Source organism: Paralichthys olivaceus, chromosome 9 (genome assembly GCF_024713975.1).
Source record: "Paralichthys olivaceus isolate ysfri-2021 chromosome 9, ASM2471397v2, whole genome shotgun sequence".
Classification (NCBI taxonomy): domain Eukaryota; kingdom Metazoa; phylum Chordata; class Actinopteri; order Pleuronectiformes; family Paralichthyidae; genus Paralichthys; species Paralichthys olivaceus.
Genome location: NC_091101.1, coordinates 24,755,739 through 24,769,900, shown reverse-complemented (window position 1 = coordinate 24,769,900; position 14,162 = coordinate 24,755,739). Strand labels below are relative to the sequence as shown.

Here is a 14,162-nt window from a genome sequence, read left to right as displayed (position 1 = left end):
TGAGTCATTGATTAACTAGGATCTGATGTGGTTTTTATGTGTGTGCATGTGGAGCACTGTTTGATTTAAGTGCAAGAAAGGGCAGAATTTAAAAAAATACCATCTGCAGCATGTGGAGGGTCTCTGATGTTATTTACACCCTGAAGAGTGGGTGATGAAAAAATACCAAATAAGAAACGGAAGTAGTTAAGACTTGACGCAAACCCTCTCAGCTAAATTTAACAGATAAAACCTTGCAAGTACAAATAAATATGGTGGCAACCTTGTTTGTTAGGCCTCACATCCTGGGCTTTACCCATACTGCTTATCCATTGAGGGGCAATGGGGGAAGCTGGAGCCAATCAGCTAACATTAGCGAGAGACATTAGCAAAAAGTCAAAACAACCATTGACAAAGAAAGAAAACCCATGCAGGCCTTGGCCAAGCCGGGATTTTAACCTTCTTGCTGTGATGCGATGGTCTCACCACTGCAGCACCATGCCACCTATAGGCCACGCATAATCTGAAGCTGTGGTCAGAGAAGACACTAGAATTAGAATACGGTGTCTGTTCATGTTTGTTTTTATGAGAAACCTGCTAAAAAACAGCGATTGACTCTTTCCTAAATGACAGCAGGAGAGTTTGCTTTGTTTTTATTTCACAGTGAGTCATGTTCCACGTGCTCTTTCACTCAGCCGTCTTGCCGGTGTTCCATCTTGTACGATATGAAAAATCAGGTCTCATCAAATGTTCGTTTATGAAGCCCAGAAATTCTATTTGTGTCGTAACATTGAGCTTGAGAAGGTGCGGCTCGAGCGTCCTGACTGTCAAAATAAAGTAGAATCAAACAGCAGGTGGATATCATGTTTCCATCGCTGCTAATCAGAGCTGGAGCCGATAAAAACCTGTCTGCTGCAGACATTTGACCCCGGAGAAGAATGCAGATTGAATTCATACCTTTTGCAGACAAGCGCCAGATGTTGGTGGGTGTTAGTGTTTTTTTTTACCAGTGGAATGGGCGGTTTAGTTTACCATAATGGGATAACAGTTCCCCGAAATGTTGGATTACTATTTTGACGAAACATACACCTTCACTTGAAATTGAAAACTGAATTGAAGCATCTGAGGACAGACAGTCTGGATGTGGAGAATCTCATTCAAAAACCAGGGGCAATAATCTGCTGCTAACAGCCTCCAGTCTCCTGGTTTCAGGCTTCCCACAGGATTTTTGATCCTTGCTGCAGGGATTTGCTTCCGTTCAGCCTCAAGAGCATTAGTGAGATCCAACACCGGTGATGTAGGTTGATAAGGTCCGGCTCACACCCGGTGTTCCACTTCATCCCTGAGGTGTTTGATGGGGTTGAGGTCGGGGCTCTGTGCAAGCCACTCCGATATCTCTTCCACCAAACTGGGAAAATAATTTCTTTGATGAAGAAGGTATCGTCATGTCGAACGGGTCCGGACATGTACAGTACACTCAACATACTTGAGATCGTATTGTGTGTGGCGTCAACCTGCCGATTAAAATCTGATTTGATGATGATGTGAATGATTTAATAAAAGCAAACGTTCATTTGCGTGTGAGAAGAAAAGAAAAATGTTAACTTGAGATGAGTCCAACTTATTTGCATTTGAGCCTTTCCAGCTCACTGGCACTAATATCATTTACCATCCTCCAGCTGATTGCAAATCTGGGATCTGGTTTCCTTTCTATATCTAAATATTAATAGTCTCCATTACAGGAAAATTACTTTCATCTCCGACTCACATGGAGGGATTAGATTTTAATCAGCGCATTAAATATGACTTTCTATTCCTGCAGATGGGAGAGGATGGCGGGCGGGCAGTCAATTACCATCATGCTCTGTTTGCAGTCTCACAGTGATAAAGTCTTTGTTGTCACACAGAGGCTGCGAGAGCGTAAACAAAAAGACAGAGTGACATGTGGGGATGAGGCGACGTAATGATGAGCTTCTGTCAGGGATCAATGCATCAAGATCACTCTGGAACTAAAAGCTTTTAAAAAGATTTAAACTGTTAACGTTTGTTCCAATCCTCAATAACAGCTGCTTCAAAACATCCATATTCTCACAATGACACTAGATTGGAGTCGATTTGTTGCATCTTAGCTGCCAATGTTACCATGGTGAGGAAATGTCTTTTCTACTTTTCATTTCACTTCACGTCATTTCATTATTCGTTCAGCAGACACTCGCCTTGTGTCCATTGTTGAAAATACAAGCAGAGACTGAATGTGTCTGGGTGATAGAACAAAAGATTATATGAAGATAAACATTTTAATATCAATGCTTCTCAGAACAAATGTCACATTATTAATATTTTGGCTCCCGAGTGAAGGTTATGGTTTTAATCTCTTTATTGGCAGAGAATGACAAACTCAATTATCTCATTCCCCTCAAAAAAAATTAAATGTATTCACCACCAATGATTTTTTAATCTGCTTCTTTATAAGAGTATATATTCTGTTGTATATGCAGTATTATTGTATGTATGTATATTCTTATGTGGATTCTTTATATATAATTTAAAGAGGTTTTTATATCATATTCTCATTCATTTCTATTTATTTTCTCTTTATTCTGATTATTCAAGCAGATTTCAAAGGTAAAGATGGATCTTTTCGTTTAAAGAGTGATTTTGATTTCCCACAATGCAGCTGCAGGTGACAGGTCCAGGTGAGATCAATGAAGTCTGATGTGCTCCTCAGCCGTTCGTGGAGCAGGTGGGTTATTTAAACCAGGGCCAAAGTGATTTGTGGTGTGATGCTCTGAGGATTAACATGGCTCAGTTAGTCTTTTTTATTTTCATGCTCATGACACTTGCTGTTTCGGGACGACATTTTTATAGTGAGAGGCCCAGTTGTTACTGGCCGATGCCCAGGAAACCCGACTTTGGGGTGAAGTAAGATAAATTTGTTTCTGACCTGAAGATTCAACTCTGCACGTTTATCTCTGAAAATTTAGCCAAAATACTGGTTTCAAGTTTTTGCCTTTCATTCAGTTTGCAGGTTGTTTTCCTTGCAGACTTGCTCACTGTAATTTCATGTCATTAACAGTTTTTCTTTTAGTGCTCCTCGTTCACAAGTTAGCCGGGATTAATTTGAGACTCAGCTGAAACATGCATTCTTGACCGAAATTCCTCAACTGCTACTTATTTGTGACGAGACTTGTCAGAGCCCTGTGCTTTGAGTTTTCTGTTTCTGCCTCACCATAGTAACCTTCCTGAGACGTGTGCATGTAGAAGCTGACAGGGTGTCAGTGGAAAGCTGCTGCCCTTCAATCTCCACGTTCATAAAAAAAAAAAAACCCTGTCTCCCCCAGAACCACAGCTCGTCCTCATGAACTCCTGAACCTCCTTGAGCTGCCAAAGTTCTGGGACTGGAGGAATGTAAATGGCGTCAACTACGCTAGTACGACTCGTAACCAGCACATCCCTCAGTACTGCGGCTCCTGCTGGGCACATGGTAGCACCAGTGCAATGGCTGGTAGGTTTTGATTCACTTGCCCACTTTAAGAGCTCTAACATCCTTCCCTCATATATGGAGCTTACCTGCAACATCTCTGTCTAGAAACTAAATTATCGAAATATGTCACCAAGGGGATTTTCAAGAGTTTGTTCTGCTTGGCCGGTGGTCTAAACTATCTGTTCATCATTCACCTTTTAGATTTTGGATGAGCATAACCTTGAAAGCTTATATGGGCTTTCATACTAACAGCCCATTATCTGATTTTGGAACTCACCCATTTTGCACTGAGGCATTACTGGTGGGGGGGGCAGTGAACAGATGGGATTTCCAGTGGTATTAAATCACATGTGCAAAAACAAATATTTCATTTGTGTGGAACTGTACTCTGCCGTGTGTAGATCGCATTAACATCAAGCGGAGAGGAGTGTGGCCATCTGCGTATCTGTCCGTCCAGCATGTGGTCGACTGTGCCGACTCTGGCACCTGTCATGGAGGGGACCATGGCGGCGTGTGGGAGTACGCCCACAAACACGGCATCCCTGACGAGACCTGCAACAACTACCAGGCCATTGACCAGAGTAGGAACCCAAACTGATTTTGTTCATGATGCATTGGTGCATTAGACACGTTTTGTTTCAAGCTTTTTTTTTTTTTTTGTCTTTCTCCAGAATGCAAACAATTCAATGCATGTGGAACTTGCACAACATTTGGAAAATGCAACATTGTGCAGAATTACACTTTGTGGAAGGTGGGTGACTTTGGAGCAATTGGTGGACGGGACAACATGATGGCAGAAATCTTCTCTGGAGGACCAATCAGGTTTTTAAAAGCTTTTATTTTGAAATGTTTCAAGTTCCCTAAAGCGAGTCAAGGTTTTTCTAATCGCTAAACATCATTTCACCTGAGTGCTTCATCCCTCTCCAGCTGTGGAATCATGGCCACAGAGAAACTGGATGCCTACAGCGGGGGGCTGTACTCGGAGTATGTGGAGTCTCCTGACATCAACCACATTGTGACAGTGGCCGGCTGGGGAGTAGAAAATGGCACTGAATACTGGATTGTGCGCAACTCCTGGGGAGAGCCATGGGTGAGTCATGACAGTGTCTGAGTCTTGCATGGTTCAGTGGCTTTTTATATGAACTGGCTGCTGGACTGAATTATAGTTGGTGCTTTTTGATTTATAATCCAAGTGACCTTGCCTTTTTTTTTTTTCCCAGGGTGAGAAGGGCTGGCTCAGGATTGTGACTAGTGCCTACAAAGGAGGAAGTGGAAGCAAATATAATCTTGCTTTGGAGGAAGACTGCATGTACGGCGACATGATTGTACCGTCGGCTTATTAATGGTTGTCAAGGAGCATGTATTTAAATGAATAAACTATAACTCTTAGTGAGATCTGTGGCATTGTGTTTGTACATTTTTGTTCTCTTACATTAAAACTTCATGGCTGAAGATTCAGCACATACTCGTCTCAAAGGTCAAATAGAAGCTAGTCAAGATTTCATACCATCACATTTGAGCAGGCTTTGGTTGCCTGCATGGTCTGACACATTTACTGAAATGCATCAGCTTTTAAATGTTTCCTCAATATGCAGCTTGGTCGTTGAAGATTAGCAAAAAATGTTGACGTTTGCAGGAATGTGAACAGCGAATGGAAGACAGAGTTTCAGCCCTGATATCCCCTGCGTACGCCAGAAGCCCCAAAATATTGGCCTTTGCCCCCCCCAGAGGTGATGGCTGATGGGCTCGGAGATTGCAACTACAGTTCCATGCACACAAAGACATTCCGCATCTGCCCTTTCCTATATAATAACGATCTCTAGTGGAAACTTGCACTTTAGCTTTGCACAGTGATTTCTAACATTTTTCTGCAGGAAGCCCTTTTCACTGTGGCTTTATTTAGGTGTGGATTGGTAGAAGGTCAATTTGTAAATGGGGAAATGTTTAAAAGCAGCTTTGTCAATGAATAACACAGCCGCTCTTGTCTTTGAGACTTAAGGTCGCAGGATGGATAAACCGAGCTGCGTTGCTTTAAAAAGCCGAATGACATTTGTTTGTTCTACATCTCTGAGCTTGATAACCAGACCCACCTCCTTTATTGACTGACATGCTTTATTACTTTCAGTCCTGTCATGCCTCTGCACTAACATTCAGTTTAATCGCCAGTTATCTACAGTGGCACACACCGCAGCACAATGGCATCCTCCGAGTTTATATGCAATTATGAGGATCCCATTTTCTTCCTGTTCAGCTGGGGAACAAAAGAAAACACAGCGCTCAGATATTTGGTTCACGGGATGCAACAATAATAAAAATGAATAAACACAAGCTGTAGTGCTTCGCTGCTGATATGGAAATGCTTCCTGGTAATGGCAGTTTCCAATCTCTGGGGAGAACAAAGGGTAATCAAACCTCATGCAGCACTGTTAACTTCCAGCCCCAAACCAAAGCAAAACCTTGAGCCTATAAAGCTGTGGCGTGTCCGAGTGGAGCCCCGCTGCAAAAACAAATATTAAACATAATTTGGCTGCTCAATATTATGCGATCAAGCACCCCCACCCTTTAGCAATCTTTCACGTGAAATTAAATTTGTGCTCTGATTAAATTTCCTGCATGTTCCCTCATTTGCATAATGACAAACACAGCTCTAATGGCTGGGAATGGAAACACATGGTAATCTTTGGGTCTGAGGCAAAGATGGAGCAGTCACAACTAAAAAATGCGACATGATGGGGGGAAAAAAAAAAGTAAAACAATGCAGGTTGCAACTGCACATGAGCCATTTTCATACTGAGTGATTCAGCATTCATCTTCATTAGAGCAATTGATATGGCAAAATGGATTTTTCAGCAATTCCTGCAAAACCCATTATGCATTGTTTCAGTGATCAATATGTTGTTCTGAAAACATGAGGGTTGAGGGGAGGAGGGGGGGGGGGGGTGGTCGTTGTTGTATGAGATAAGAGTTCTACTGATTACTGAGGCCCTTTGGTGCTGCCAAGGCCTGGATTATCATTTTAAATAGAACATCCACTTCTAAAGTGTCATTGAGCAAGGCATTCTGATGATAATAATATTAACAATGAAAGTTATTTCTAATCATGTATCCATGGCAGCTGCCCGTAGCAGCAGAGGAGGAATATGCACAAAGCTTCCCTGAGTGTGGGCTTTGTGTAATCCTTCCCCTCGCATTCACTCTCCCAAGGCCACTGCTGAAACTTGCCTCCCCAATATAAGCAGCGGAGAACAAAGAATAACCAGACAGCCACAGAGCACATTCTGGTATTTCACTGGAAAAAAAACCTTGTTCCCTGATTCCGCCTGTGAGGCTGCAGACACCGAATCTGATGTTTAAGATTAAAAACATGCCCAAAATGATACATGTAAATTATTGCTGGCGGAATACGCGAAGATGCGATAACAGATTTATTTTCTCAGTGCATTCCTCGATACCATCAATCATTCATTTATCGTGTCAAATATGAATAGAGCTGAATTTTTCACCCCAGAGTCTCGGGTCTCGCTGTGTTTGTGCAGCACACAAGGACTGGAGCACGGTAAAGATATAATCATAACTTAAAACACATATTACACAACCCTAACTTCAGCATGAGACTCATCTGACCTGCTTTGCATTGCACAATACACCTAAAGAGCAAACAGCAGAAATCAGACACACATACGTTTCATATTGTCGATGAGCGAGTGCAGGAAACATGATCGTTATAAAATAAAGTATCATCCTCAGTGAACTTTTCATGATGATCTGTGATTCTCCCCCGTCAAGCAAAAACATAAAAAAAACACTTACACAACAATCACTTAGTCAGTGTGATCCCTAAATCGATTTACAGCCATCACCCCCCCGCTGATGTTATGCATCATTCCACTGCTAATCTCACTTCCTCGTCCAATGTACTCATGCAACCTCAGGGCGGCTGCAGAATTAGCTTTGGTTAATGGACGGGTATTAATCCCTCTTAGTCACAACAAATTTAAGGAATAATGTGGCCATGAATATTTCAGCCACGCTGCAGCAACACAGGAATCTGCTCGCACAATCTGCGCGGGCTTGCAAAAAAATAATTGGCGATTACATACATTATTAATGCTTCATCATAAAATTCATATTTTGCAGTGGCTGAATGGGGCCCGCAGAGTGAAAATCCAATGAGCAGTCGATACTATTTCAAACTAACTTGCTGAACAGACGGAACGGAGAGAAACGGCCTCTGCAACATCAGAGGTCGTCGAACCGTGCTTCTGTTATTCATTTATCACTGCGTCTCCGAAGGTGCTGCATTCTTATTAGATCCCTTAAAAATAGATGCAAGCCTTCCAAGTCAGTGAGTTTGCGCAGCCTCCCCCTGGAAGTTTTAATTAGAACACCAGTCACTCGTGTTATCGTTGTTTCAAGAGGGCCCGCTTCCACATTCCTGAGCTGCCTACTTCATCACAGGATCAGAGGCCCGCGGAGAGTGGACTGTTTGGGACAGCTGCTTCGTACGGTCCCCCTGGATTTCACCTCGAGAAGTCAACATGGATGGATGGACGTGTGGATTGTGTCTATTACTGATGGAGGGGCAGCGTGCTGTAATTTGACAGGATTATTGCAGAGATATATTGTGAAATTTATAGACGCATAACAGGTACTTATAATGAAAACAAATGGTGCAAGACATTCTAGGATCAGCAGATTATCTGTGCACATGCAATGAGGTTTCTAGACATGTGCACAGAACACATCAGGCATGAGGAGCGAGGACGCTCGTCTTGTGAAAGATTGTTAGGGACTGAAAAACAACTTCTCATACAATGAAGATCTACGACTGCTGGAGGACTGTGATTGGTTCTTTAATGTTAAAGATGAGGTTTCTGACCAGGAGAAGATTGAAGACACAATTCAGTGTTTCCTTTTTGGGAAAAGAACCTGCGTCGGTGCAGGAGACCTCCAGCCTGAAGCTCAAGACCACATTGTAATCATTTAGGCTACATCCACACTGCTGGTCCTGTTTTAGTTTGAAAACTCCAGAGCTGTGTTCTAGTCTGGATGAGCAAACGGTTCTGTCACACATGTTTGCATCTCGGTTCTGCTCAGTCACGACTTGACAACCAGTGGTGGATGCAAAACGATTCACAGCGAAACGTTTCCACCTCATCATAGGTCCGAGACATTAAATCAAAACACCGGGGACACACCCACACAACATGGGAGCATTAGTGTGCAGATATTCTCCTTTGCATGTGTGAGCTTTTTAAAACGTTCCTAAGAGAACGAATCATCGTAACCCTTTGATTAGATTTGTTCATAGTGTTTCCTGTAAATAAGAAACCAACTGCAGAGACATGTGATCCGTGTTTACGCAGGGTCACATGATCCGTGTTTTCAGGCCTGTTAGTATGGACGGGGATTATTACAGATGTGGATTGTTTCTGTTTTTAACTGAAATGTATTTGTATGAATGTCGCTTCAGAAATCAAACAGTCCAGTGGAGACACTGGCAGCAGCTTCTCACACTCTGGGCATATTTTTCTCCAGTTCTGATAGAACCAAACAAAACGCAGGACAGACGCGACTGAAGGTAATTGAGAAAACTCTGAAATGAGTCTGAATCTCTTCCAAACATCCTATCGACGTCTGAAGATCCCTTCACGGTTGACTTTCGTCCCCCAGCCTGTGGACATCATCATTACTGTAGATTTTGTTTGTGTCCCCTCAGTGAGAAATGAACTGAGCTGTCACTGCTCTATGCTGCCCCCTGTTGAAAACCTCCTCTGCATTTCATGTTTACACCATGATTAGCTGACGGTTATGGATGGATGGGATGTTTTGTCTGCTGCTTTATGTGGATTTCCCTGCAGGGCGGACAGAATGAGCCTGAGTACATGAATTCAAGACACACTGAGACGCTTTAAAATGTTTGTTTTCTTCTATAATTGTGGCAGAAAACTGACAATTCATTCTAGATAGGTTATACAATGTGTAGTGATTGTACTGTCTCCAAAAACAATCTAACTTTGTGATGGTAAACGCATATTTATAAGAGTATTTGTGTTCCTGTATTAAACCCATTTCTACTGGTGTGTGTGTGTACGTGATGCGATAATGAAAAAAGCATTGTGGGAAAAATAAACAAAGATCCATGATAATAAACCACTCATCATAATCGAACTTGTTTATCTGAACCTGATTAGCAATGGAGCCATAAATCCCTTGTGCACGAGGACACACGGAAACGTGAGGGTTTGTTTAATATATCTGTCTGTTATTGATTCGGTTCCAACATAATATGATGCATCAGCACAGATTCTTTCTCCCAGGATAGTGAGGGGGAGCCGGCTGCATGGAACAAAGGGCCTCTGCTGCTGGCACACAAAGGGTTAAGGTGTGTGTGTGTGCGCGCGTCGTATTTTGGTGTTGATGTTATTCTCGTACAATGATTAACGATACTGATCCACGAAACATGCGCAAGTGTTGTGTTTTGGCAGCAAGGGAGGGACAAAGGACCGAGCTGTCCTCCTCCTCTGCCAGATTGGAACTACGGCGCATGGAATTATGTAATTAACCACATCCAGGCTTTATATTTTCTTTGCTCCAAATCATTAACTATTAAAAAACTTCATAAGAAAATACCCAACAGTCCAAAGGCCAGGATGTTGACTGATGTCCTCGGGGAGACAAACGTGTGGTTGTGAAGAAAGGAGCCTGCTGCTTTCAACCTGATCACAAACTTGGATTTGAAGGGAGCGCGCCCCGCCCTCCTGCTCCTTATAACCAGAAAGCCTGTTTGCAGAAACGCTCCAACATAAGAGGAACACAGGAGAACGCACCGCTGTACATGAACCTCTCCCGGAGACGCACTCTGGCTACAAAGACTTTACGGATTACGCTGGTTGTTTCCACCTCGAAACGGCAACAAAGCGACCAGAAGTGGCCATGGATTTTCTCAACCACAACTATTTGAACGCGCGCAACCCCTACGACTACACCTTTAATTTCTGGAACGACTATCTCGGGCTGACGACGTTGGTCACGAAGAACAACAAGCTCAGCATGCCCCAGAACCCCAACTCCATCACCGAGTCCCTGAAGGCGACCCTGGGCTTGGACGACTCCCCGCCGTGTCCGTGCGTAATCGCAGGAGGCGTTGGGGAGAGCGGGCACCTGGACTGCTGCTGCCCGTCCGGGAGCCCCCCGCCGGCCTCCATCCTGGACCTGAAGGAGCGTTTCTCGATACTCAGCCCCTTCCAGAGCCAGCTCGGCGTGCAGCTGCCGGAGCGGGAGGTGGGCTTCGGTGGGAGCTTCGCCGGGTTCGACCTGTTCGGCGTGGAGAGGAAAATGCGCAAACCCGCGACCAGGGGCAAGCAGGAGCCCAAAATCTGCGTCTTCTGCCGAAATAACGGAGCACCGGAGGAGGTGTACGGCTCCCACGTCCTGAAGACCCCGGACGGCAGGGTCGTGTGCCCGATCCTGAGGGCTTATACCTGCCCCCTGTGCAGTGCCAACGGGGACAATGCCCACACGATAAAATACTGTCCACTGTCCAAAGACCAGCCATCCCAGCGACCATTAAAGGGGGGTAGGGCAGTGGGTGGTAAGAGGATGAAAATATTCTAAACAAGACAAGACTATAAAGTAAATTAAATTGCACTGAACAATTTCCAGATGACTGTTTTAATTTCGGCTCTAGCCTTTATCCCAGTTTCATAAACATATTGATTTTATCCTTTATTTCTCTAAGATCTCTTATATTTTTATAGTTCATTTATCCACATAGAATAATTTTATGCTTTATACATTGGATTTATTTTTCTTTCTATAGTTTGTAGTCATTTGAGCGTGTGCATACAAAAATACACCGATGTATCAATAATCACAAAGTGTGAATACGTTTTAAAAAAAAGAAAGTATTTTGGTCGTGTAGGGAAACACACTGACATTGGCAAAGGGGATGAATGTCATATTTCTACCAAGTATTTTTGTACGGTGAGCTAAGCTCGCTGAGATTTTCTTTCTCGTCTTAGAAAACCAAAGTTACGTTTGCCATTAAAGAAGCTGAAGAATGTGTCATTAGTGAGAACTCGTGTGCGTCTGACTGGAGCTGTAGAGTCGGTGGAGGAGACACTCTGGTCCCATCTGCCTGCCCAGAAAACTCCACAACATATTTTCCAACTTGCTTTAAAAGTTGACATTCAATCTGTGGGGCAGGGGAGACAAGCAGAGAAAAGACAATGTGGCCTCTGTTTAGGACTCATATTCTCTGGGGACCATTATAATCAGTTGTTGCAAAGCCAAACCTCTTTTCCAGTCCTATGTGACGAGGAAGTTTTCTGACTTCACAAGCAGTCAGAGAGGAGAGATACTACATTTTCTTTATGTTTACATTCCCACATAAGGGCCCAACACACTGGATCTCTTTTCTTTTTTGTTGTTTTCTGATTTGCCCCTGACGTTGTTTTCACTTTAGAGTCTCATGGGCAGGTCTGCTCTATACAATAAAAAATGGAGTGAGTCCCTTCTACCCTGTCACGCTGAATGTGGGGGGGGGGGGGGGAGAAAAAGAACAAATGAATGTCAGTAAACAACAACAACAACAAAAAAAAACCTGTTATCCCATTATTTCCTTTTTTTTCCCTAAAGAATCCAAAAAAAAGATGCAAAAATGTTGTGAATGTATGATTGAACGTGTTACTTGCAGGACTGCACATTTCTGACAGTTTTGTTTACCAAAGGAATTCAATTGCATTGAAGAGAGAAGAGAGATTTGCTGTATTGTACATAGAGTTATGTTTATTCAGTATTTTAACATTACAAGTGACTTCAGAGGGCGCTACCTCAACAGGATTTTGTACTTACATGTAAAATGTCAACAGCAGTTTATTGATATAGTGCTGCCATTTATAATAAGGGTTTTTGATAGTATTTTTGATCTTTGTATAACATAATTGTATTTTCATTTTGTTGCATTTTAACATGATGGAAGTGAATTTCCAAGAAGCTATAAGCATTGCTCACCACGAGGTGATTGTCTGTAAATAATGGTTACGCCCATACTTTGGAAAGTTTAGTTGTTCAATGTTACAGTCTTGAGAGTGTGCGACAGAGTGGATACTGAAAAAGGCTGAAAAAAGATTTGCCACTTTTAACAGAGGTGTTGTTTTTTTCTCCTTTGGATTAAATGAATAAGAGAAAAAAGAAAAACACTGTTGAACTTTGTTATTTATATTTTACCACAATTTTCCTGTATGCTGCTGTGCAGAATAACAACATATGAATTCACTAGAGAAATAAAAACTTATCAAATATTTGGAGCTACGTGGTCGTGTTCTTCTGTCGAGTCCACATGTAAAAGCCTCTTTTAAACACAGGAGTCGTGCGAGCATCTCACGTTACAGAGCGACTGAGTGATTTAGTGATTTGCAGACGGACTGATGAAATCTAGCAGGGAAGTCGAGTAAAAACACATTTGCAGCGGTGGCTCTGCTTTCCCTAATTGGCCCTGCTAACTGACGGCCTCACTGATTAACTAAAACACAGACTGTATGCGGATCAAGTGTTGAGCCCTCGTGCAGAGAGAGTAAGATCACTGCCTGTAAAGAAAAACTTTCCCTTTAACCTTTTGGAGCTCTTGGACAAACTGAACAGAACTGCTGCTCTTGCACGTTGAGGATTTGCCTCTGAAGGACGAACACAGTGCCACGGTTGTCAGAGGTCGGCCCACGCTAGAATATCTTGGCCTCCGCCGCACCATTCAAACAGATCGTGTTTGCACTGAATTGGATTGAAAAGCCTCCCTGCCCCTCTCCGCCTGCCCTCTGAGGAACGCCCCTGCAGACTGGGGCTCAAACACAACCAGGAAGCTTTGCTGCGGCTCCTCGCTGTTTTTGGGAACGGTGCACACTTGTGTTTTTTTGGGGGGGGGGCGGCTCATGCTTATAACATACTGCAGCAGGGGAAGAAAACAATGAGTCAAACCATAATGAGTCCATGAAAGACTTGTCTGTGTGAGGGCCCGTCTCACCAGAGGAAACATCAGACATTCATAAATGCTGCTGACGCTGCGGCACAAAAACACATCAAGACGACTGTACATACATTAGCCTGAAGCATCCGGCTGGTGTCATCCACACCTCGGCTGCTCCTCCCTCTCTCCCCCTGTGTTCCTCCTCCTCCCCCTCCTCCCCCTCCTGTCTCCATGCATCTCTCCAGCTGAGGCCGTGGCATTAAAAATGGATGACTACTAAGTGCAACAGGGATTTATCTCTGCGAGAACAGTGGTGAGGAGGCCTGGCGGGCTAGCATCTCAGACAAACACAGTCAGCTAACAGGTCTTATTCCCTCTACGCCACAGCTTCCATTAGCCGCTCTGCAGACAGGCCCCATATAATCTAGTTAGTTGCACCATTTATGAGATATGTATCTATCATGATCATATAATGTGTCCTACACTGGCTCGCTGACTTTTTTTTTTTTTTAGCAATACACAAAATGTGCTCACAACAGATCACGACGGGCTGAGACGGTTTGATGTGAAGCAACAAACTCATGAATTTTTGCAAAAAGTAACAATGAGTGAGGGATGTGTTTTATGTCAAAGGCAGCTCCATCGGTCAGTTGTTGACTAGTTATCAATTCTTTCCTCCTCTGGCAGTTGATCAGGATTTAGCCACTGATCTGCAGCAGTAGTTAGTCTCTGCTC

At 43.3% G+C, this 14,162-nt stretch overlaps 2 protein-coding genes across 2 annotated transcripts; both read left to right on the top strand.

Annotated features, from left to right (window-relative positions):
- Positions 1-2,741: 2,741 nt before the first annotated feature.
- On the top strand, positions 2,742-4,858 carry LOC109640431 (cathepsin Z-like). The gene is made up of 6 exons (XM_020104432.2): positions 2,742-2,901; positions 3,321-3,484; positions 3,865-4,044; positions 4,135-4,285; positions 4,391-4,553; positions 4,684-4,858. The coding sequence occupies exons 1-6, from the start codon at positions 2,780-2,782 to the stop codon at positions 4,804-4,806; spliced, it is 903 nt and encodes a 300-aa protein (XP_019959991.1). The 5' UTR covers positions 2,742-2,779; the 3' UTR covers positions 4,807-4,858.
- A 5,270-nt stretch (positions 4,859-10,128) lies between these two features.
- Positions 10,129-12,014, top strand: nanos1 (nanos homolog 1). Its single transcript, XM_020104425.2, has one exon. The coding sequence runs from the start codon at positions 10,400-10,402 to the stop codon at positions 11,078-11,080; it is 681 nt and encodes a 226-aa protein (XP_019959984.1). The 5' UTR covers positions 10,129-10,399; the 3' UTR covers positions 11,081-12,014.
- Positions 12,015-14,162: the final 2,148 nt, after the last annotated feature.